This window comes from Protopterus annectens, chromosome 4.part0 (assembly GCF_019279795.1).
Source record: "Protopterus annectens isolate FY-2018-M chromosome 4.part0, PAN1.0, whole genome shotgun sequence".
NCBI lineage: Eukaryota > Metazoa > Chordata > Ceratodontiformes > Protopteridae > Protopterus > Protopterus annectens.
Window position 1 is genome coordinate 1,119,284,764 of NC_056733.1, and position 25,437 is coordinate 1,119,310,200.

The 25,437-nt window shown below is 43.1% G+C and overlaps 1 protein-coding gene across 1 annotated transcript in view; it reads left to right on the forward strand.

The window, feature by feature from the left end:
• The window catches only part of RANBP17 (RAN binding protein 17), a 4,607,784-nt gene extending 4,584,371 nt beyond the window's left edge, over positions 1–23,413 (forward strand). The window contains exon 28 of the mRNA XM_044069092.1: positions 22,284–23,413. Coding sequence (XP_043925027.1) covers positions 22,284–22,386 — 103 coding nt within the window. The 3' untranslated portion in view covers positions 22,387–23,413. The remainder of the gene's footprint in view (positions 1–22,283) is intronic.
• Positions 23,414–25,437: the final 2,024 nt, after the last annotated feature.

Here is a 25,437-nt window from a genome sequence, read left to right on the forward strand (position 1 = left end):
ATCCCAGGTGAATCTCCCACTGCTGGAAGCTGGCAGTATTTATCATCTACCCGTGAAAATGCATAGACCTTAGATCATTGGCAGATGCTGGAATTCATAAAAAAGTGCATTCCTTCATACTTTCAGAGGTAGTAATTAGTTCACTCTGAAGACAGTACAGAAAGCTTATCAGCACAGATTCTGTATCTGGCTGCATTGAAAACTGAAAGATATCATCTTTTATTGCGTAGCCATAAAGTAATTTAACTAAAAACTAAAGTAATTTAATTACAATTATTTTTCTGAAGTTAACCTCCTGTATTCCAGTTTCCACTATTAAAATATATACATTTAAACAGTTACCAAATTTATATTTCTATTCTGTTCCATTAGGGCACACTGTGGTTACATTTCAAACAGCACTTTGCAAAAACCTTTTCAACACACACTTCTGTACCAGCAGTTTGATGTACACATGACATGCAGTTCTAATACATTTGCAACACAAGCATCTTATATAAGTCATGTTGATATTCACAAATGACGTATAGTTATTTACAAACTTCCAGATAGCTGTGCTGGCAGTATCCCCCTTTGTCATATCAGCTATCAAATTGATTTTCAAAATTTTAACCATTCTACTTTGTTCAATGTATTTCGAAAGTGTTCAGGGCCTATCACGTGGGGTATCACACAAAATAAGTTGATGATATCAGTTGTGATAAAAGTGAAACCATTATCGTGTCCTGTTTTGTTTAATGCATACAAACAATGCCAAGAATCTCACAAAATATATGGTTTCCCTCATAATATCTGTTTACAATGGAAATCTATGTAGACTGCTTATAGTTCAGTTTTAGAACCTTTTGCTGCCCCAATAGGTCTACATGGAGGGTTGTATTCTTTTTTGTGGATTTTGGGGATGCCAAAGATCATGGGCCAACCAAAGGCTGTTTTTGTGAGAACAGTATCTACCTTGATAGCTTTTTGTCAGCCAAGCTTCATTAGATGAAAACTGTTCAGCAGCTGTTTAGTCAAGTACTCATACCTGTGTGCCTGACTACAAGCATAACATTCATTCACAAATCAAAAGCTACGTTTGTCTCTGCCATTCCTTGGAATGTTCTCTGTTAGTATAATCCAGATCACCTTGGCTGTGGACTCTGTCCCACAGGTTGGGGTGGACAGAAAAGACAACTTCTGATGTGAAAGTTATGTACCTACCACATACTAAATCCGCCTCAGCATTCCGTCCCTCCGTTCCACTTCCAAAGTGACTTTAGAGAATTTTATGGACCTACTTGAAGTTTTCTTGTATTGGATACATTTAGATCCAGGCCGTCAAGAATTTTCTTTCTTTCTTATAATGGTCCTGTAAGTGCAGGGATAATCTTAATCCGAGGAAAATGGGTGGTGCAAGGCGTTATGGAAGAGGAGTTTGTGCTTCAGCACCATAGTTTGTTTTTGGCCTTGACCTTGGATCTGATAACCCACAGACTGAGACGGACAGAAGGAGACAACATGGATCTAGCTTTACAGTAAATTCATAACTTTTGTTTCCACTACACACCCAGGAGACCTGATTTGTCTTACACAGTCCAGTCAATGCAAACTTTTCCACAAGAACCCTGTAGCAGATCCAGCTATAGCATCATGTCAAGTTAAGGGTCGGGGGTTGGCATAATGGTTAGGATGTTTACACAGGGTTTATGGGAAATTGGCTAGGCATAAACTGGCCTGCAAGGGAAGCTTGCCTAGTACTTACCTATGAACTTACAATGCAACAGAGGGATCCAAGTTGGCTCCATGGACCATCACTTCTCCCTGTGATTGTGACAGTAACATTAAATGTCGCTTTGGAAAGCATACATATTTGTAATTGTTGCTGACAAAGTGATGAAGTTTCAAACTCACATGATTAAGTATCAGGTAGAACTTCTCAAAAAGCTAAATGAAACTGTTGAAGGCACTGCAGATGATTCTTTAAAGGCTAAACTATCCACCTTTGTCCAAACGGCTTCTCAAGTGGGCAGACTTGCAGTCAGGTATGGGTATCATTCAGGAGATTCCAAGATGGCAGCAGTGTAAGTAGTAAAAAAACAGAGCTTTGAACATTGAACAGTTTAAATTAGCAAAAGCTTGCAAACTAGTGTAAATCGTTCAAATAATATGTTAACAGAAGAGTCTGTTACATCCAGAATGTCAACAAGGGAAAAAATGGTGTAAAATGGAGTGAAAATGTGAAGACTCAGAGGGAGACTGAAAGCAATGTGTTCATAGGTGTTTACTAGGCTAATGACCTCAGTGGCCTTTTTAAGCCTAGCCATGCATCCCAGATCTCTTAACAAGTTCTGGTACCCGTGATAAGTGTAAGCAGGGGCCTGGTAGATGAACCATTTATAGGCTGCCTGTGTCCATTAGAGACATAGGTAAACCAGGGATGAATTTCCCATTCCCCATCCAGTTGTCCAAGTTACACTTGAATTGGATTAGAGAAGAACTCTTATTCATATAAATGAGGAGCCTGTTCACAGATGGGGCAGTGTCTGGGATACATATCTGTCTCTCCAGTAGTTCCTGCTTATATCACAGGCAAGGTTTAAGTCTTTAGAATGGGTGATTCTGGTGCTGTTTGTTTTGCAAATATGCAGGAGGTCCATTAGAGAGGGATCTGACAGTGCCCTGTATGGCAGGCATAGATCTCCCCTCAACAGCCTGTAGGAGGCAGAATACAGGGATAGGACATGTTACTTACGCCCTGTATTCCTTTAATGAGAAACCTCTGTGGACGTTCCAATTGTTGGATATGCCTGGTTAGGTACATACCAAAGGGGGCATTGTACTCAATGATGGGTCTGATGAATGCCAAATACAGTGGAACAATGACTTCCTCAGACCTAGATGTCATACCTTTGTTTATAAGTTGGAGCCAAACTGGGAGAATCATATGCTTATGATAGCAGGTGAAAAATTTTCAGTCACTCTAGAGAAAGAAAGTTTGGCCAAATGCTTTCTGTAATTTTCAAGATAAGTGGGCTCTTGTTGTAGTATAGAGAGACAAATAACAAAAGGCTGCAGAACACCCAAGATGTTTTAACCAGGCATTCAGAAGAAATAATACATATGCAAACTGCACAAAAGGAGATGAAGGAGAAGGTGGCACAGCAAATTAAAATATGAACACATGACAATGGAAACTGGCTTAACTGAAAGTCAAATAGTGACAACTTAAGGTTTACAGCAGTACCAGAGGAAACTGAAAGGAAGAACTGTAAATGGTTTATGAGAAAATACCTCAACACGTAGTCTGGGGGGTTTGTTGCTGATATTAAAATAGAGCACATTGGGTAAATATTCCCAGTGTGAAACTGAAAAATCACCCAAGACCTATACTGATTAAACTGCAGGCATAGTAGCTAAAAGAGGAAATTTCTATTTTTTGGAGGAAGGGAGCAATCCTGATGGCTGGAGATACAAGGGGTTTACATGGATAATGACTTTTCATTACAAACACAAACTAAAAAAATGCTTAACTTCAAGTCTTCAGTCCACTTGGATTAAAAATCTGCACCATTTCTTGAGAGGCACAAGATGTACTTTCAAAGAGAAAACAGTAGCTGGAGACAGGAGAAGGTGGTGAGGGCATAGCAACTAGACAAGAGGTGCAAAAATCCAACGACGGACACTTCAAGGGAGAGATCTTCTACAAAGCCCTTTCCTGTTATCCAAGTGAAAATAAATAAAATAAAGGAGATGGGACAGTTTTCAAAATAAAAATGGAAGACTCAATAAAAGCAGTGATTTGGGAACACTGAACGAGAACACTATTTTAAAAAAAGGATTAACGTTTATGTAGCAGAGGATGCGATAGTCATAAAAGTTAACCACATTCCAAATGGCATCTTTAAACCACTGAAATCATTAAGTACTGTACTGAAACTATTTGATAAATATAAATGTAATAATATAAATATTATTTGTCAAAACTTCACTTAAAAATGAAAGCTTATATTTAACTGAATGGGGGACCACTACTCCAAACTGTCTGATAAAAGCCCCTCTTATCAAATTGCAAACTGTGTTTATGTTGCTTTTGCTTTTAGTAAAAGTAATATGACAGTGCATAAGACGGGAAGTGAAGTAAATGATTGAATGAAAATTATTTTAATGCATTATATGATGGAAACCAGCAGACAATATTGTACAACTTTAGTTCTGGTAGTACGTGCGCTAGCAGAAGGAATGCATGCAAGATTAATGAGGTTAAGTATGTTGACTGAAAAGAGGCTGGATAGCAAGCTTCACAAAAATAACACACTATAAACACTGGTGGGGGAAATGTGTTGAATGAAGGTGGTGATTTAGTAAAATTTAAAGGTAGCTACTGCTTAGAAAATAACTACTGCACTTCATATTGGTTGGGAGGGTGGCCTAATGGTGGTTTAGGTTGTTTGCAAAACAACAAGTGCAGCAGTTGAGTCTCTGGGGATATTGGCTAGTTTTACAATGGCTCAATCAAAGGCAGCAGTATTACTAACCTATCAGACTTTTGTGTCATAACTGCACAGACTGACATGTCTTTGGTGTTCTTGGAAGGTAATTTACCTTCCTTGATAAGCTCAACTAGTCTGCAAATGGGTGGAGCTGCTATCTCTGGGTTGTAAAGCTTGAACTTTAAAAAAAACAGCTACAGCATCTGAAATATTTACTGCCTCATAGAAGAACACTTTAAAAATAAAATGCTGCAGGCAAGAAATAAATAAATCAATGATTTCTAATAGCTGTTACTCTGCTCAACAGAGAATTATAGCAACATTCAAGCTAGCTTTATGTAGTTGTTTGTGCAGTGTCAGCTCTATGGCTTTGTAAAAGTATGCTTAAAATTGATATGTTTACATTGAAGATGGGAGGTGAGTGGCATTGAATTGAAAAAGGTGGCAACAATCGATGCTACTCTCCAACCCCTTGTAGAAAATGGAAAAAAAGAGGGTTGATGGTGATGATAACAGGATGAGGTACTTAGGGATTTGGTTGAAATGAGATATTTTGCAAACAGCTAAGGAAATGTGGGTAGAAACTACTGAAAAGATTATAATACAAGACAAGATTATGAAAACTATTTACAGACATTGACAGTAAGATTCAGAGGATTAAGATGTGCCTGGTCTCGCTGATTCTTTACGTGGGTCAGGCTTATATGCTTCAACTGTGAGAACAGATATTGGAAAATATGAAAAAAGAAAGTAAAAGAGTTCAATTTGGGATGATAAAAGGTGAAGAGTACAGTGGGAAAAACAGTACTGACAAAGGAACGTGGTGATTTGAGGCTTCCATGTTTGAAGGTATACTATAATGCCAAACAATGTAATATTTGACTCAAGATTTGGACTATATGTCCAGATGGAAAAAAATGATAGGCGTAATGTTCAATGTGGTAACAACAGGCTCATATGAGGTCATCTGGACAGTTCTAGGAAATTAATATAAAGAAAATTGTATACAGCTTTGTATTCATAAAAATGTCAAGCAAGTCCTTATGTTACAGGAAGTTAGGCCATGGAAAAATAGAATAATGCCAGTTGATTATACAGTATAAGAAAGGCATAGAAGAGAATGTTATAAGCATTTGATGAAGAAAGAACAAAGAACTGATATGTTGGGAACAGATGAAAAGAGATGAGGTAATAAAATGAGATGCTTTTGGTTCGTTGAACTCAGACAAACTTGCATATACATTTATTTATTTATCTTTTATTGACCAGGTTAGTCCCACTAGGCTAGTAGCCTGTTTTTACAGGAGATTCAAAGCAGAATTTATACTGCTAGGGGAAATTTGGCCAGGTCATTGGGCAACTTTCCCTACTCATTTCAATAGGTGCCATGGGATTTGGTGCATCACTGACACCAAGTATAATAATTACAGTTCAAGGAAGATGCATGGATGTTGAAAAGTAATTTTGTTAAACCACAAGTAGAGGATTTTATAACTGAGGATAGAAATGAAAAGGCAGGCAAAAAAAAATTAATAAGCAGAGCATGTAAGGCAATACAAAGAAAAAAAAATGCATGGAGTAAGTGATTTAATAAAGCTATTACAGACAAGGTCTTAATCCTTGATATGCAAGTAAATTAAACAAATTTTGAATTTTGAATGGAAGTTTTTTGCACAAATATTTCTATACCCAACAATACTTTAGAAATATTCTGACAGACAAGAGACATATGTTAGAGATATGATGGTTCACAGAGTTTCTTTGGAGCATTTCGTCTAGGAATGTAGGGAATTGCTTCAGTACAAAAATGACTTGAATAAAATGGTAAACGTTATACTTGGAAGATAATTTGACTGTTTTTATTGAGTTGGTGTAAAGTAACGTACTAAAGAAGTGAATGTATTGGTATCTTTACTATTGATAGTGGCTAAGAAAGCTTTTACTACAAAATGGAAAATTAAAGACAAACCATTACTAAGAGAGGTGAAAATGATTACTGAGATTAAAAATATGGAACTGCAAACTGTTGGAGATCATAGTAAGAAAATGGGTTGTATGCGATGCTATATTGGAATATGAGCTTGAAGAAAGTACCTAAGATCTACGATCTACTTATTAAAATAGACTCAGTCACTCAGACTAGTCACTGGTCCAGTTGTTAAGATGCATAGTTGAATGTAAATAAAATGGTCACTAATTGATTCCTGACCTCAAATTAGTTTGTAAATAGTTGATGTACATCTTCGGCTGTTTTTTGTTTGTTTGTTTAATGAGCAATGTTACATCACACTTAGGATTAACTATTAATAGAATAGCTGATTCTTATACTTGGATTTGTATGCTTAAAACATGATAAGTTATTGATAACTGAATGTAAACATTTGGTTGTCTTACTTAAGGCTGCTTAATTAGTAGTGTATTAGTACTGTATAAACATGCAATTATAAAATGATTGTATTAGCACTTGGTGAGAAAAAAAACAAGTATTCCATGCATAAGGATTGCATACAAGGAAAATGTTATTAAAGTATTTACACTGCTCAAAAAAATGCAGTATCTGAGGCTGCTGCAAGAAAGTTGGTGATTAGAAGGTATATTGGCTGAGGATACATTTCCTTCCTGAGGACATTAATGCTCAGGTCTTGAATGTACCTTTATCCAAAGAGCAGCTTTTGTACCCCTTTGTAAGGAAATATTAAACAAAACTGAAATGAAAGAGAAAAATGATGGAAACAGTTAAGTATCTTTTCCATCCTCATAAATCCAAAATGTGGTAGGAGTTACTGTACAAAACAGTGTATTTCTAGATGTAAGATAAAAGGAAGAAAGGAACCAGTCAGAGGATAATATGAGTTCCCAACAAAAAAGATGCTGGAGCAAAAAGGGAGGTCTAGATGTTTGCGGCCCCAGGGCCAATCCCTTTCACAGAGAGTAGCAGTAACGGCATTATGCTTTTTCCTTTTTCACTAGCCACAAATCACCATGCCTACCAATAGGCCCCAACGTCAGTCCCTTTAAAGAGAGCAACAGTGACTACATCGTGTTTCTTCCTCTTTCCTTGATCTCAAAACTCCACCTCTGCCTGTACTACCCCAGCTGCCCTTCCTCAACCCTTACTGTATAGAAGGCCATCTCTTACTCTGCTGGCTGATGATGCAGGATTGGGAAGGCACTGGAATCACAGATGACCCTATAGGTTTCTGATATTCCATCAAAGGAGAATTCATTGGTGGATAAACTGAGCAGAACCGCTGTGAATTTCCACACATGGATGCTAGACAGAGACATCTTTCTGGATCTTGTCCACAGGTGACGTGTACCAGCGATAGATTTTTTGCTTTTCCAGACAACAGACTGCTAAAGAAGTTCTGCTCCAGGGCACTTCACAAACAGTCTTGGGCAATGAATGCCTTCTTCTTCAAATGAGCAGGTCTGTTTCAGTTTGCTTTCCCTCCCATCCCCTTGCTTCCCAGGGTGATACAGAAAATCAAGAATGAGAGGCCAAAAAAGATCCTAAAAGCATGACTGTTTTCCCTCCTTCTAGAGATGACTAGAAAAGAGCCAATGCACCTACCTCAGCATGCAAACTTTTTGACTCTGCTTAGGGAGATCCTTGTTACTCCCAAAACATATGTAGTCACTGACTAACTTTTTGGAGGATATGACATTGCTACCCTTTTAGTTACTGTTGTTTAGTGGACTTGCTTAAGATCATGAGGGAGGCTAACAGGGCAAGTTCTATGAAATCCTATTAGCCAAATGAAAAAAGAAATTCCTCTGGTGCTGAAGGAAGTAAGAAGACACCAGGACTTTGGGTCTATCTATAGTGTTCCAACACACGTCTGAGTTATTTGACACAGGGATAGTTAATGCTTCTTTGAAGGTACATCTCTCAGCTATTTCAGTCTACCTTTCCATGGAAAACTTCTTAGCATCTCTCTTTCCAACTAAGCAAGTTCTCAAGAGGGTCTTGCTTTTGAAACTCACCCTGAAAAAAAATGGCTTCTCCTTTGGATTGCAGCTTAGTATTAAAAACTTAATTTAGTCCCCATTTAAACCAGCAGCTGATGTGCCCCTAAAATTCTTTATTAAGAAAACATCTCTGCTTATCACTGTTACTTTAGCCAGAAGAAGCTCTGAAATCCAGGCCTGTATGTGCAAAAAATCTTTCTTTGTATGTCACAGACACGGAGTGAGTTTACATACCGCCCCCCCCACCCCCACCCATTTAGGTAAGTCACATAAGTGTCCTTGAACTAAGTTATTGAGTTGCCATTATTCTTTCTTCATACAGAGAACTAAGGGGAAGAGTCTTACGTTCCATGGATGTTCATAAATGTTTGAGATGCTACTTGCATTGAACCAAGGAGTTTAGAAAGACTAACTGTGAATGGTAGCAGGGAGGGAGCACTAGTTTCCAAGCAGACCATATCTGAGTAGCAATCTCACTGCATTTCTTTGGGCTATGCTAAATCTTTGATGGGCTGAATTAGAACATAGTATCAGGGCATGACAGCTAGTAATGTTTTCCTAATGGGAGTGAGTACACAGGACATTTTTACAAGTAGCCACCTGGTCCATTGTGCACACTGTTTGCAGATAATATAGTTTGGATGTTTTTTCCAAAGCTAAGGCTGGATTTGCTTCTCTTATCATGAGGGAGTTCTTCCAGCCTTTCTCAGGGAAGTAAGCCAACCACCCAACTGTGCAAGCTTTGGAGTCTTCCCAGAAGTGAGGACTACAGCAGTGATCCATTCAGTGACAGTACTACAGTTATGTTAGGAACTTTAACCTGCAAGTGTCTGAGTAGTTTCAGTGTTGTAGCAATACAGCACACATTGTTCCTTCCTGCACAGTGCAAGGCCTGCTTTTTGGCTTAAACTACACCCTACACACTCATCCACCTATACCTGGTCATATGTAGTAGGTGGTAATTTCGTGTTGAAATTCCTGAAAGATATTTTCTTCTGAATTTCTTTCCTGCTTTGTTTTACCTTGTTTATGAGGTAGTGTCTGTTGAGCTTTGGGTCTAACCTCCTTGAGAAAAGAAAGAAACAGAGATGGTGCTGGATAATATAACCTTCATACTGGGAATGTGCTGAAATCCCATAGAACATAGTATCAGCCTCTATATATATATATATATATATATAGCCCTTTGTGGTGATGGTGGTTATCCTGCCCATCCTGCCCCCTTCAGAAATGTTTTTTTAAGTGGTGTTACTTTTGTACCTAAATTGAATTTTGGTGTACTGTGAAAAAGTAGTTTCCTGGAAGCTGGTTCATTATACTGCCTTCTCTTCCTGCTGTCATGTTGTCAGCTTACAGCATTGTTCAGTATTCCTTACAGCATTGTTGTTTTAAGTCTCTCCTCTTTTCAGATGTTAAGCTGTCAGCTGCCATCTCAAAAAGCTTCTCGCCATCTTTTGAAGCTCGAGAGCTGTTTACTGGCTTGAGGCTATCCTCTACCCAGATCTGTAGCACGCTTTACCCAGATCTTGTTTGGGTACTCAGCTGCAGGTTCAGGGCACTGACTTTTTTCTTTCAGATCAGATTATTTCTTTCTTTTCATTCCTTATTGGATTTGTCTAGTAGTCCTTATTGTATTTTGTCTAGTTTAGTTTTTTTGTTGTGATAGTTTAGTCTTCGCTTTAGTTAGAGTAACTCGTTCCCCACCCCCCATTCTTCCTCCCCCACTCTTCCTCTCTCTGATTTTTCCTTTCTTTTTTTTTTTCTGTTTGTTTTAGTTGTTTTAGGTAGCTGTTTCCTAAAAAAAAAAAAAATAATAATAATAAGATATATCCTTATTCCTATATCCCATCTGTGTAGCATATTGTGTCTGTGGTAGTGATTACTGTTAGGTTAGTGGTATTTTATTGTATAGTGGTATTTCTCTTATTGTGTATTCGAGAAGAGGAATCCAGTAATGATTCAAGCAGGCGGGGACCTATGCTGTCAGAACATAGTGCATCTATTATGGGCACATCGCCTTGCGCACTGTGTCTAGCATCTCTCTCTGCCTAGACTCCTTGGCAAGAGTGCATGCATTTAGCCTAAGAGTTCTGCAGAGCTTAAAGAATAAGCTTATTTTGAGAGGGCAGACTAAGCCTCAGGGACTCACTGCCAAGCACCGTTGCTGCCTCAGGCCAAACTGCGGCTGGGCTGCTCACAGCTGTCATGCGGCCCGATCTGAGCGAACTCTTCCACTTCTGCCCTCGCCGGCTCCAATAGTCCCCCTCGGCGCTCCAATACTCAGAAAAGCTAATAAGGACCAGATAAGACTGAGGTCCCTCGTTATTCGGTTTACCCTCCCTCAAAGGGACCGAATCCTGCAAGCTCCTTGCTCGTGGTCCCTTCACTCTCCTGTCGGGTCCTCCAGGCTCTCAGCAGGTGATGTGGAGAGTCGAGTGCACAACAGGTGTGGAAGTCGCCCCCACTGGGTAAAATGTTGTCCAGCCCCTCAACAGGTGTGTTCTCTCCATGTTTCTCTATTGTTACCTCTGAGTTTCTTGGGTGAGCCTTGAGTTTCTTGTCTTTGCACGATCTCTCTGGCTCGATCCGGATCTCCTTCGATCCGGTGTGATGTCTGCTGGATCCCCATTGATGGTGCTCTCTTCGGCCCCGCTTGGGCCAGGGGCGCCACCCGGGAGGGGCCTCCCTCATCCTCCCCTTGTCCGACTCTCCACTCTCCCTCTCGGAGCACGGGCAGGTGAGCTCCTGGAAGAGCGTGTGGAGGAGGATTCTGGTCTCCCAGGGGAGAGATTCTTCCCATCATGCTGCATTTCATCATGGCAGGTGCTGGCCTTCTCAGCCAGCTCCCACTTTTCACTCTCCTGGCCTCTCACCCCTGTAGTCCCTGTGGTGCTCTAATTCTCTGCCCCTGGGATGGACTCCCAAGCACCCCCCCCCAGCCAGGGCACCCCATTGAGTGTTTCTGCTTTCCTCCAGGCCTCTCCTCACTCAAGAAGTGTAAGTTGGAAGAAGACTGACTCCTTGGAAGAAAAATGTCTCGAAGATTGTCATGACTCCCTCGAGTCAAGATGAGTCGGAAGGATCCACAAGTAGTCGAAGAAGTCCAAAAGATTCCCTAGAGAAGAAGTTTCTAAGAGAGGGGGGAATTGGAATACTCCTAGCCTCTACTGAGGACCCTGTCTACCTTCCTGGATGCATGGCTCTCCCTGGACTCCTCATTTTCCTACCTTCCTCCTACTCTTCGGGACCACCAGTGTCTGTGGCGGCTCAAGGGGAGTTGAATTCTAGAATACAGTGGAACAGCCCCCGTGAGCATTCAGCCAAGTTTATTACAGCACCCCTTACAACTGTTTCCCAGTACGGGTGTTCCGGTTGTGGACGGCCATCTTGTAGGCAGCCACTAAAAAAGGAGTTAGCCCAAACTTCTTTTTTTCTGCCTAGGACCCTAACAAGGAGTCTAGGACCATGGACAGATATGGGAAGTCGATGTTGTTTCCAGCCACCTTTTTGATGAGGTCACTGACTATTTTATGCCATCCTCCTTAGGCTTCAGATCTTCTGCCAAGCTTCCGGCTAAAGGCCCAGGTTCCCTTCTGCCTAGCTGAGCAGTAGAAGGCTAAAGTGGCTCTCAGCTGGCTATGCAGCCGACTCAGTAGTCAATCCTCCATGAGAGGCGTGGCTCATATGCAGCATGCAGAGATGCATAGGAGCCAAGAGGCACAGGCTGGCACACTTGAACATCACCATGCGGCTGTGTAATTTTAATGGAACCCTTCAGAGCATGTCAACAACACTCTCCCTTTGATGGTTCCTTCTTTTTAGATTTTACTGAAAGACACTCTTCTTAGGTGTGAACAGGGAGGCAAGACTTTCTGCTATGGGAGTCCGCTTGTTATTCCAGACCCCATACCCCAAGAGTTCAGAAGATTGGAAATATGTGATGTAATGCAATCCTATCTCACCTACATTCATAACTGATGGGCTCGAGAGCTTCATCGCTCTCAGACTCCTCGGGCTGATACACTAGCACAAAGTCTCTCACACACAACCCATTATCTCCAGGATGCACCACGCCCAACCCCCTTGGCTGATGTAGTCACTCCCAGAGTTGACTTGGCTCTCGCTTGGCACCCTAGCTTAGACCTTATCTATTTTATTTTCCTTTAATAGCTTTGGCAGTTAGCTTTAGAATTTGATTTTCTGTGTTTGTCTTTTGATTGTTGTGGAAAATTAGTTTTGTTGTTAGTGACTGTGTTTGTGAGTGGATTGGTCTGGTTTGTTCTTTGTTTGGCAGTCCAGGCTGTCTTGAGTTAGGAGGGCCTTTGCCCCATCTCTTTGTGCCGCTCTTTAAGTTAGAGCTCTTCCTCCCAAAGAAAAGTGTGCTTTTTAGTGTGTTACAGCATGTTAAAAAAAGAAAAATTACATAAGCCATGAATGTTTAAAATGGAAGTTTAAATGTTTATTGTAATTGACAGATGGGCTACTGCTATCTGTGTTATTGTCTAGGCTCTCTTCTTAAGAATCTTGTAAGCAAAAATAAGCTCCTTGCGTGGTCCCATATGAGAGGCTTCTCCCCTATATCCTGAAGGAAGCAAAAGCTTCTTTCTTCTCCCTCAGAAAAAATCGGGGCAAAGAAGTCTTCGTTCTGACAAGTCTGTCGGAGCCTTCAAAATTAAGCACCTGTGTCCCCTTCCTCGGGTTCCACTGGCCTTGGAGCCAAGGATCCAGAGGCCTGATAGGGTTCCCTTCCTTGGCTCCACTGGTTTTCCTTCCGTCTCTCGTCTCCGTCTAAATCTGGCCCCCTTCTCAGGCTCCTTCATGGAGCCCGCAGGGAGAGCGTTTCTGTTTGGGTCGGCTTCGAGAAGTCTGCTTCCTGGCCAAAGGGGTCTCGGCCCTTCCTGCAGTCTCAGCCGCCTTGATCTTGGTTCTTTTGGCCCAGGAGCCAGCTTGCCCCTTTTTGTCCCTCGGAGCCAGGTCCTCCTTTTTTTCAGATTCAGCTGTTTCTCCAGTGGTCAGAGGCTTTCAGATCAGTCCAGAGATCCCTCCAGTTTTTCGTCTCCTCCAGGCAGTCACCTGTCTTATCCAATTATTTGGCTCCAGCCAGCCCTTGTCTCCTGGAGCCAGCCCTCCTCTTCCTTCGGTGAAGTCGCTGGACGGTCTCGAGTGGTGCCGCCGTCTTCGAGTCGTGGGTGAAGTTCTGGAGTCTTCCCGACTCCACTGCCAGTCTGTCGGCACTTCACTTCAGCTCCAACCCTTGCTGTGCCTTCCTTCAGCTTCCTGGCTCTCGAGTCCCCTCAGCCAGGAGGGAGGGGGATTCCCCGACTGGGTTTCAGGCCGAAGTCTCCCTCTTCAGGCCTTCAGCTAGGGAACCGAGTCTCCCTCATGGTCTCTCGACGGGTTCCTCCTCAGATTCATGGTGGGCCCGGCGGAGGCCCCAGATGAAGCGTGACTGGCTAAGTCTATAGTGACACTGCTCTGCCAGCCGCGACTGACCCTACCTCCACTGTGGTCCTCCTTGGCCCGAGGATGTCTTCGACAGCTGCTCCTAGGCCCGAGGATTCTCCTTGTGTGGCCTCTGTTTTCCGAGGAGCCTAGAGTGAGTCTGCTCCGATATCCTGGAGATCTTGAGACAGAGGGGCGACTGGCCATCCAATACCCCTTCCGCGGAGGAGTCGGTCTTCCTCAAGGCCTTCGGAGCCCAACCCTCCGCCTCCTGGGTGTCTCCACCCTTCAATGAGTTACTGGACCTTATTTGTCGAAGGGTGTGGGAACACCCTGATTCTGTGGAGCCAGTTCCTTCTCGCCCCAACAAGTTTTTATCCGCACCCCCTGGCAAGGAGTTTCTGACCAAGGGAGTTCCGGTTGATGCTATGGTGGTGGCGTCTGCCACCCAGCAAGATGTGGCAGAGGCATCTACTTCTATCCATCCTCCTAACAAGGAGTCCAGGAGCATGGATAGGTATGGGAAGCGTACCCTGACATCAGTGACCTTTACCCGGCGATCGCTGAATTATTTATGTCACTTTAGGAGGCTCCAAAGGGATCTCATAAAGGAGTTGGGAGATACCCTGTCGGGTAACGTGCCTGAGGCATTGACGCAGTCTGTCAACGCCCAGCTGTCTACCCATTCGTCCATTGTTAACTCATCCATGAGGCTCATATCGTATGCAGCCGAAGGCGGTGGGTAAGGCAGCGAGTTCGGGCGTAGCCCTTAGGAGGCAAGCCTGGATGCGCTTGTGTCACTTTGCGGAGGCGTTCAAGTCTTCCTTCACCGACGCTCCATTCGATGGGTCCTCTCTCTTTGGACCCAAAGTGAAAGACACACTCACTAGATGTGAGCAGGAGGGTAAGACTTTGTCTGCCGTTGGAACCCGTTTTTCGCTTCCCTCGAGACCTTATCCCAAGGCTCAGAGGGGAGGAAAGATGTGGTTCAGAAGTCCCAAAAGTCTTTCCCTGCCCATCAGAGTGACCCCCCTTCCAGAGGCAGAGGGGGGAGAATTATTCTGGAAGACGTCGCCCTAGAGGCGGCGGAGGCCCCTGCAACTCAGGAGACCGTGAATCCTTTCGTGGTTCCTCCTTCCAGCGTCCCTGAGGGACTGCCCGACTGTGCATCTCCGGAGCCAGTCGGGGGTTGATTCCCGACGCATCCAAGGGCCTGGGGTTCCATCACTCAGGATCAGTGGGTGCTTCATATCATCGCCGGAGGTTACACCATCCACTTTATCCGTCCCCCTCCACCGTCAAGGAAATTCCCGGACGTACCACCCAGTCAACGGGATCAAGCAGCCATAAAGGTCGCAAAGCTGCTCGGAAAGGGAGTCATCCAGCCAGTCCCCGCAGACCAGACTGGATTAGGAACTTACTCAAGGTTATTTTTGGTGCCGAAAAAAACAGGGGACTTGAGACCCATTCTGGATCTCAGCCACCTAAACCGCTTCGTAAAGAAGTCCAAGTTCCGAATGGTCACGTTGCAATCCATTTTCCCATTGCTGGAAAAAGGAGTATGGATGTGTTCCATCGATCTCAAGGACGCCTATTATCACATCAAGATAAACAAGGCGTCCAGGATACATTTACGCTTCCGCCTAGGAGCCAGTCACTTCCAGTTCCGGGCCCTGCCCTTTGGTCTCACCACAGCCCCCAGGGTGTTTACCAAATGTCTGGCAGTGGTGACGGCTCACCTGAGACGTCTGGGATTCCAGGTGTTTCCGTATCTAGACGACTGGCTCCTCACCGCCCCCACCAGGCATCTTCTTATTCAAGCCGTGAGTGCTACCATCGAGTTGGGACATCTATTAGGAATTACATTCAACTGGAAAAGTCTGTATTGCTGCCATCACAGCATGTTGCCTTTATAGGCGCAGAGCTAGACTCTGTAGAGATGCGGGCATTCCTTCCAACAGAGAGGATAAAGATACTACAGGACCAAGTCCTAGCCTTACTACCCCGAAAGAAAGCCCCAGCCAGGATGGTCCTTCAGCTTTTGGGGTCAATGGCAGCTGCCATTCTTCTGGTCCCTCTGGCAATATTGCACATGCGAATTCTCCAATGGTTCCTGTCGACCCAGTGGTCATACCAAGATCTCCCATTGTCCTACCCGATTCTCATCACAGAAACGTGCCGGCGAGATCTTCGTTGGTGGCTCCTCTCCTCCAACCTGAACCAGGGGAGACTCTTCTGCCCCCCTCCCCCATTGCCACAGTGACCACGGATGCCTCCCAGATAGGGGGGGGGCATTATCTGGGCAGGACGGTTCAAGGCACGTGGCAGAATCACAAAACCCACTTACATATCAATGTTCTGGAAATGAGGGCAGTGCTTCTAGCGTTGCAGGCACTTCACAGCTCTCTTCCCAAGGGTACCATCACAATCTTCTCAGACAATATGGCGGTAGTATGGTACTTGAACAAGCAGGGAGGAACCAGGTCTTATCCTCTTTGCAGAGAAGCCATGAGAGTGTGGAACTGGGTGATCGCTTCCCAGAGATTTCTAGTGGCAACGCACATTCCGGGGAAGTCCAATGTGATAGCAGACAGGCTGAGCAGAGTTATTCTGATGCCTCGCGAGTGGTCCCTGAACGACCAAGTAGCGGCTTGGATCTTCTCCAAGTGGGGGTTTCCCTGTTGCGACCTTTTCGCCAGCCCCTGGAACGCGAAGTGCAGCAATTTCTTCTCCCTGATCCCCCCCCAGGGGGAGTCACCCAGGGACGCTCTAGTCCACAATTGGCCCACCGGTCTGCTCTACGCCTTCCCTCTGGTCCCACTACTACCAAAGGTGATTCAGAAGGTGATCTGCTAGGGAAGCAGCATGATTTTGATCGCACCACACTGGCCCCGCCAAGTTTGGTTTCCCTTCCTTTGGAAGTATGCAGTGAAGGATCCTTGGATTCTGGACCCATTTCCAGACCTCCTGACTCTTCAGTCGGGTCAGGCCCATCCATCACTGTGAACTCTCAAGCTAACGGCTTGTCTGCTCCACTTCCGACCTTAGTCAAACAGCATATCCTTTCGCCTGAGGTGGTCCAGATTCTGTCTTGTTCTCAAAGAGCTTCCACTAAGGAGATATATTCTAATAAATAGAAAAGGTTTGCCATTTGGGCCCAGTGGCACAACCTTGACCCTCTGACAGCCCCAGTGTCGGCAGTATTAGATTTTTTGGCAACTCTTTTTAGACAGGGTTCCGCTGTCTCCACGCTTAAAGTCCAATTGGCAGAGATTTCTAATTATCATGTTGCCTTTGAGCCTTCACTCATGAGTCATAAGTTGTGTAAGGCCTTTCTCAAGGGAGCTTGGTTGCTTCGCCCCCTGGTGTCACAACCTGTTTTGCCATGGGATTTGAATGTAGTTTTAGGAGCCTTGACGTCTCATCCCTTCAAGCCGGCGGCCACTTGTGAGCAAAAGTTCTTATCTTGGAAGACTGCCTTCTTGGTAGCTATTACTTCAGCCAGAAGGGTTTCGGAGCTTCAAGCCCTTTCTGTTAAGCCCCCTTAACTGATCTTTCACAAGGATAGAGTATCTCTAAGACTAAACCCGTCATTTCTTCCAAAGGTTTCTTCTGCTCTTTGTCTGCAGCAATCTATAGAGCTACAAGTTTTCTTTCCAAAATTTTCCAACAAGGCAGAATACAGACTTCATCAGTTGGATGTGCATAGACAACTGAGGTTTTACTTGGATAGGACACAGCAGCAGAGGAAATCAGACCAGTTGTTTGTGGCCTTTGCGGATAACAGGATTGGCAAAGCAGTAACTAAGACCACTATCGCTAGGTGGATTAGGGATTGTGTTTCATTTATTTATGCATCAACAGGAAGGGACCTTCCATTTTCAGTTAGAGCGCATTCTACTAGGGCTATGGCAACTTCAGTGGCCTTCCACGCCAGACTGTCAGTGGATGAGATATGTGCAGCAGCCACTTGGGCTTCTCCACATACATTTATTTCTCATTACAAACTGGACGTGACCTCTAGAGGTCGGGCGTCCTTTGGTTCCACAGTACTCAGGAGTGTTTTCCAGTGAGCCTCCCACGATCTAGGTGCTAGGGACGCTGTCCCATCAGTTATGAATGTAGGCGAGATAGGATCGCATTACATCTTTTAGTTATGTACTTACCATAACGATAGATGTATGTGATCCATCTCGCCTACATTCTTACGTACCCGCCCTCCTTCCCCCTACCTGTTGGATCTGGAGGAAACACTGTTGTGCAGTCGGAGTGGCACATGTGGGTGAGTTGTTGTGGGGCAAACAAGATCTGGGGGTTTGGGCGTGGTGCATCCTGGGATAAGGGGGTTGGCCCAGCCAATGAGAGACTTTGTGCTAGTGTATCGGCCAAGTCGGAGCCGATTCTCGGCTCCGAGCCCATCGGTTATGAATGTAGGCGAGATGGATCACATACATCTATCGTTATGGTAAGTACATAACTAAAAGGTTTTGGAAATCCCAGGGATCTTCGCCTGACACACGTAGTGATTTTTCCTCTAGGGGCAGAGGAGGAAATAAAAATAATAACAGACGCCACCCTCATGGCAGAGGGGGTCCGCAGAACCAGGACAGTAGAGAATCCTTCTCTGACAAGCCCTTCCAAAATCCCTGAGGGGTTGCCCGACTGTCCGTCTCTGGAGGCAGTCGGGGGAAGACTTTCATTGTACCCAAAAGCCTGGCTAAGCATAACGCAAGACAAATGGGTACATTCAATAATATTCAGAGGTTACAGAATTCCTTTCGTTCAGCCCTGTTTACCGTCATGCAAGTCCCTCCCAGATGTTCCACCCAATCTGAGGGACCAAGCAGTTGTAGAAGTTTCAAATCTGCTAGAAAAAAAGATTCATCCAGGAAGTCCCGGAAGACCAACATGGATCCGCAACTTACTCAAGGTTCTTTTTGGTACCAAAAAAAACAGGGGACTGGAGACCTATTTTGGATCTCAGCAGACTGAACAAGTCTGTTCAAAGAACAAAGTTTCAGATGGTCACGCTACAGTCCATTCTACCCTTTCTGGGTCAGGACAATTGGATGTGCTCTATAGATTTCCAGGATGCGTACTATCACATCAAAATGGACAGACGCTCCAGGAGATTCCTTCGCTTCCGGCTGGGAGCCAGTCATTACCACTTCAGAGCTCTGCCCTTTGGTCTCACCACAGCCCCCAGGGTGTTCACCAAATGTATGGCAGTGGTCACGGCTCACCTGAGGTGTCAAGGATTCCAGGTGTTTCCCTATCTAGACGACTGGCTCCTTATTGCTACTACCAGGCAACAACTCCTTCAAGCCAGGGACTATACAATCTCAATTTGCTCCCAGCTAGGCATTACCATAAATTTCAAAAAATCTGCCTTGTTGCCCTGTCAATCTATTACTTATATAGGAGCAGGCTTAGATACAAGGAGCATGTCCGCAGAGCTACCCTTGGACAGGGTGTCCACTATTCGCCAGCAGGTTCATGTCCTCATGCAATGCAAAAGAGTGCAAGTCAGGTACGTCTTTCAGACTCTAGGTTCTATGGCAGCGGCAATTCTTCTGATATCCCTGGCCCGCTTCTACATGAGAATCCTGCAGTGGCTTCGGTTCATGCAGTGGTCCTTTCAACAGCTCCCCATGTCTCAGATGATCATCATCACAGAAGCATGCAAAAGACACCTTTCCTGGTGGATGGTCTCCCCACTAGTGATTCAGGGCAGACCCTTCATTCAGCCTCCTCTGGTTGCTACAGTGACCACGGACCCCTCCCTGATAGGGTGTGGGGGGGCATTATCAGGGAAGAACAGTCCAGGGCACTTGGCAGGCTCACGAGTACCATCTGCATATAAATGTCCTAGAGATGAGAGCATTGCTCCTAGCGTTGCAAGCTCTTCAGGACTCTCTTGCTTTGGGGACCATTGCAATTCAAACCGACAACATGTCAGTGGTGTGGTACATCAACAAGCAGGGGGGAACCAGGTCCTACCCCCTATGTCGAGAAACCCTCAGACTCTGGCAGTGGGCAATTTCCTCCCAACAATTTCTGATTGCAGCACACATCCCTGGGACGTCCAACATCATAGCGGACAGGCTCAGCAGAGCTATTCTCATGCCTCACGAGTGGTCTCTGAATCAGGTAGTTGCGGATTTAATCTTCCGCAAATGGGGTCAGCCTTGCTGCGACCTTTTTGCCACCCTCTTCAACAGCAAATGCAGCAGCTACTTCTCCCTTCTTCCGCATCCTCGTCAACCTCCCAGAGATGCTCTAGTCCACGATTGGCCTCAGGGACTTCTTTATGCCTTCCCACCGTTTCCCCTGATACTGAAACTCATTCAGAAAGCTATGTCGTTGGGTTGCAAAATGACCCTCATTGCCCCTTACTGGCCTCAACAGATATGGTTCCCTTTTCTGCACCATTACCTTCTCGAGTGGCCTTGGACTCTGGATCCGATTCCAGACCTACTGATTCATCAGTCAGGTGGGCTGCATCAATCCCTTCAAACACTCCAGCTCACAGCTTGGTTGCTCCACTTCCAAACTTAGCCAGGCTTCCCAGTATTTCTCCAGCCGTTCGCGACATTATTGTTTCCTCCCATAAGTCGGCTACTAGAAGGCTTACGCTAATAAATGGAAACATTTTTCTTGTTGGGCAGAGGATAGAAATATAGATCCCTTCACAGCCCCTATCCATGAGATCTTGGGAGTTCCTAACAGAACTCTTTCATTCAGGGTCCACTTCTGCTACAATCAGGGTTCAATTAGCAGCCATTTCAAATTTTCATGTTGGTTTTTCTAATGCCAACATTATGTCTCATAAGCTATGTAAAGTGTTTCTAAGAGGGGCTACTCTCCTTAGACACCCAGTGAGAGATCCCCCTCCTCCTTGGGACCTTAATTTGGTACTAGCCTCATTAATTATGCCCCCTTTTAAACTGGCAGCTTCCTGCTCCATTAAGTTTCTATCTTGGAAGACTCTCTTTCTGGTAGCTATTACTTCAGCCAGACGTGTCTCTGAACTTCAGGCACTATCTGTCCGTCCTCCATACTTAGTATTTCATAAGGACAGTGTTGCTCTGAGGACTAATCCTTCTTTTCTTCCAAAGGTCTGCTCAGAAAACAATTTGAATCAGTCTATACACCTACCTGTGTTTTTCCCTAACCACACCAACAAGGCAGAATACAAGTTACATCAATTACATTTCATAGACAGTTGCGTTTTTATCTGCATAGGACGAAGGATATAAGGAAGTCTGACCAACTTTTCTTTTCCTATGCTCGGGGCAAACAGGGTCTCCCAGTTTCCAAAGTGACCTTATCCAGGTGGTTGTCTCATATTATTACCTTTATCTACCAACTGAGGAACAAAGACTTGCCAATCATACCAAAAGGTCATTCTACCAGGGCTTTAGCCATGTCTGTAGCATTCCAGTCTAGGTTGCCCATGGACTCTATCTGTGCCGCCGCTACTTGGGCAAATCCTCATACCTTTATTTCTCATTACAAGTTGGATGTGGTCTCCAGAAGTAGAGCTAGCTTTGGTTCCACTGTTATGAAGAGTCTGTTCCAATGAGCCACCCAGGATTGTAGGTGCTAGGGACGCTGTCCCAACCAGCAAGAACAAAGGCGAGATTGACAACTTAACCTAAAGAAGTTATGTACCTACCATAACGTTCCATGTTAGTTGTCTTCATCTCGCTTTCTTTCTTGCATCCCCCCTCCATCCCCCTATCCTGTTGAACCGAGAAGAGTTCAAATTTTCACTGGCTGAGTGTTTGCTGGTTTATTCCTTTACTGACTTAGACAGTAGGACAGGTATGTTTAACCATTTGTTTGGAGGAGTTTCTTCCTGTAGCTATGTCTGGGTCAGCTATTTCAAACGAGATCTGGGTAGCTAGCGCTAGGCATCATGGGATAAGGAGTAGCCTCGAGCCATTAAACAGCTCTCGAGCTTTTGAAGATGGCCGAGTCGGAGCCGATGTTCCGCTCCAATCCCAATCAGCAAGAAAGAAGGCGAGATGAAGACAACTAACATGGAACATTATGGTAGGTACATAACTTCTTTTTTCCTTACCGGGTGGATATCAGAAGTCAGATATATAGGTTACATCCATGTATCACGCAAAATGTTGCTCTTCTTGGCTTCTGATGATATAAGCCTACAAAGTCATAACATGTATGAGTTAATTGAATAAATAAATTGGTAAATGACAGCATAAAAGTAATGTGTTGCTTTATTCATCATCTCTGCTATAGTCTGGTACAGATTGTAGTTCACGGCCCTAAACTGAAGCTATTATTCCAGTATTAGGATAGTCATCATAAAGGTAAAAATTATTTATGCCATTTACTTTTCTTTTATGTTGCAATTTATCTTTCATGCAGGTTCACACAAAATATGTCCATATTCAGAAGAGATGTGACTGAAGCTTTACGCAGTGAGGATGACAGCAACGTTGAACAGGTCAACCTGGATATGATGAGTTGACTTTGTGCATCAGTGCCTTCACCATCCAGAGACATCTGAATGCCTGCATCTAATATTTTTGTAAAACAAGGCATAGTTTTAAAAGATCAAGTCAAATGATGCAATTCCTGGAACGTGATTTGGTCTAAATCTGTGTCCTTTACCTTGCAGGTAGAATCTAATGACTGAGAAAAATCTGAGCACCTTTTTAAGTAACGGACTGAACAGTGCTGTTCATGAACCATTCTTTCAGAGATACAGATCAAGTAGTTATTTTTTATAATCTAAAGGATATGCAGTGCTGTAATAGTGTATTAACAGTTTGTGAAAGAAAATGGTGAGGCCATTCTGTTTGCCTTCATAATTGCACAGGAAGGAATGCAGAATGAACAAGATGGATTCAGCATTCCATGTGAAATGAGTGACATTAGACAGGCAGCTGTTTTGCTATGAAGATAAGGCTATTGAAGTATATTAAATTTAGCACTAAGACATTACCACGACACTTGGTAGTGCTTCTAAATTTTATTGTGGTTGATATTGGTTACAATGCCTTATAAATTATTCATCTGTTTTTTTTTTCCTTTTTCGTATGACTTTCTGTTAAAACTATTTGTTCCATATACCATCCTTCCCACTGACTTACAATTTCATGGCAAAACTTGCGTGACTGTAACATATTGTTATTAAAGTATACTAAACTGCAATGTCAAAACAGACAGTCTTTGGTAAGTGATATTAGAAGCATGCTTTCATGCAGAATGATCTCCCTTCCTGCATCCAGTAACTGTGAAATGCAGGAAAAAGTGTTGCAGTAGCAAAGATTCATCCTGGTGAGGTTCTTAATTGTCCTCTATTGTAAAAGTCCCACCTGATATTACTAACAGACCAATATAAACCTGGAATATTGCTTACTACTAGGTGTCATTTGTTTACTGGACTGAAAACTGTTGAAAACAAGAGCCATAATTTCCTGTAGTACGTCTATTGTAATGTTCATACTGATTTAATTGTTTAATTGTAAAATAAAATATCTTGCTATGAAACATTTTAGTTGTCCCATAGTCTGTTATACGTAAAACATCAGAGCATACATTGACATCAGGGTCAGTGTTCATAGTGAGCTCTTTTTTCTCTTATTTCCTTTTTGATTTCTCCAAATGTTTTGGGTTTCTGTTACTGTGATGGAAGTGGACTTCATTGTTAAGTGCTTGGTTAGAGTTCAGGACATTATAATTGCTTCAGTTTTCGGTGTTAGCCAACAGTGCTCTTCTCAGTAATCACAATGAACCCAGAACTGACTTCTTTTGCAGTTCATATGGGGTTACATGTTTTGGTAGCAAATTTAAGTATGCTTGTAAAATCTTTTTTGTTAGTGCTGTTGCTCCAACTTCTATTGAAGCTGTCTGTGCATCTTTATTCCATGTTGCTTTCATTTCTGCTTGTAAAACTGATATTTTATGACTGTCTCAGTATGCAACATTACTTTTGTCTTTTTTTCAGACTACTGTATCTAATTTTCTTAACTTTTTGTGTTGGGTGATCCCATGTAACCCAAATTTCATAACTGTTAGTAATGCTTTGTTGTTTATGTTTCCAGTGCTTGTTAGCACAATCTCCACTGCAACAGTCTTGCTACAGACTTTCAGCCATGAGTGTAGCACAACCAGCAATGGACCTGCATTTGTTTTTCCCACTTTTTCTATTGACTTTGTAAACCATGCATACCTAGCCCACTCTCTCGAGTTGCCATTAGTGGCCTTTCACCTTTTGGCTTAAATTCACCTTTCTTTAACCATTCCTGCGATTTGGTCAACATGTGGTTGCTGTAGAAGTTCTTTGTATTTAGCAATGTATTTGTGGGCCTTCCAGTTTTATTTTATTTTATTCTGGTCCTTTTCTGTATATTCATTCATTTTTTTGGCACTTTCAGTTGTTGTCTGGCTGTCTGTTTCTGGTTTGATTTCCATTCCCACTCAGTTCCGAAATGCTTCACTAAGCTAGCTATTGTCTTAGACTTCTCTTCATGCTTTAGAACTTTCACTTTTGGATCTGATGAGGTCAGCAAATATCTGTGCAGTCCCACCATTGTGGACCTGTACATGTAGTCAGTTTCAAGGAGGCTCACACCTCCTTCATATGTCCTTCAGAGCTAAGGATATATAATCTTGGTATGTACTGTTTTTTTTTTTACTTCATTTGATAAGCATGAATAATTTTTCCTGTTTTCCTGTCCAACTGATTCAGTGTTCATTGGGGTCAGTCAGTTACACCAGATAAATTAGAACAGGAATAATAAATTGACTTATAACTTGGACTTTATTCCTAGACATTAAGGCAGTTTTCAGTATTATCAAAAAAAAAAACAGTCTGATGACACAGGGCTACTTCACTATAAAATTTTTTGAGAGCTTTCATCTAAATGAAAAGACTTCATCAGAATGGCAATACAGACAGGAAGTGAAACATTTACATAATACACACCAAACCATATGATCAAAAAACACCAATAAAGAGTATTTCACTCTGTTGTGTTTTTTTTTCAAAATATTTTGGCCTAAAACCTTCCAGGCATCTGATAGAAAGCTAAATGAAGAGGAATTTCATCTTCACTAGAAGAAAATTTAAGTTTTGGAATGGTCCAGCCAGAGCCCAGACCTAAATCCAATAGAAAATCTGTGGTGTGACTTGAATAGGGCTGTGCACAAGAGATACCCTCACAATCTGACAGATATAGAGCACTTTTGCAAGGAAGATTGGGCAAACATTGCCAAGTCAAGATGTACCATGCTGATAGATTCCTACTTAAGAAGGCTGAATGCTGTAATTAAATCAAAAGGTGTTTCAGCAAAGTATTAGTTTAAGAGTGTACACACACAACAAAGTATTAGTTTAAGGCTATGCACACTTATTTATGCAAGCAGCGTATTGTACTTTTTTTTTATTTTTTATATTTTTTTCCCTAACAGATTTGTTTTTCAATTGAATTGTATAGGTTATAGGTCACATTAAAGGTGGGAAAAGTTTTGAAATGATTTATTGTGGTATCATTTTTTTTATATCACAAAAACT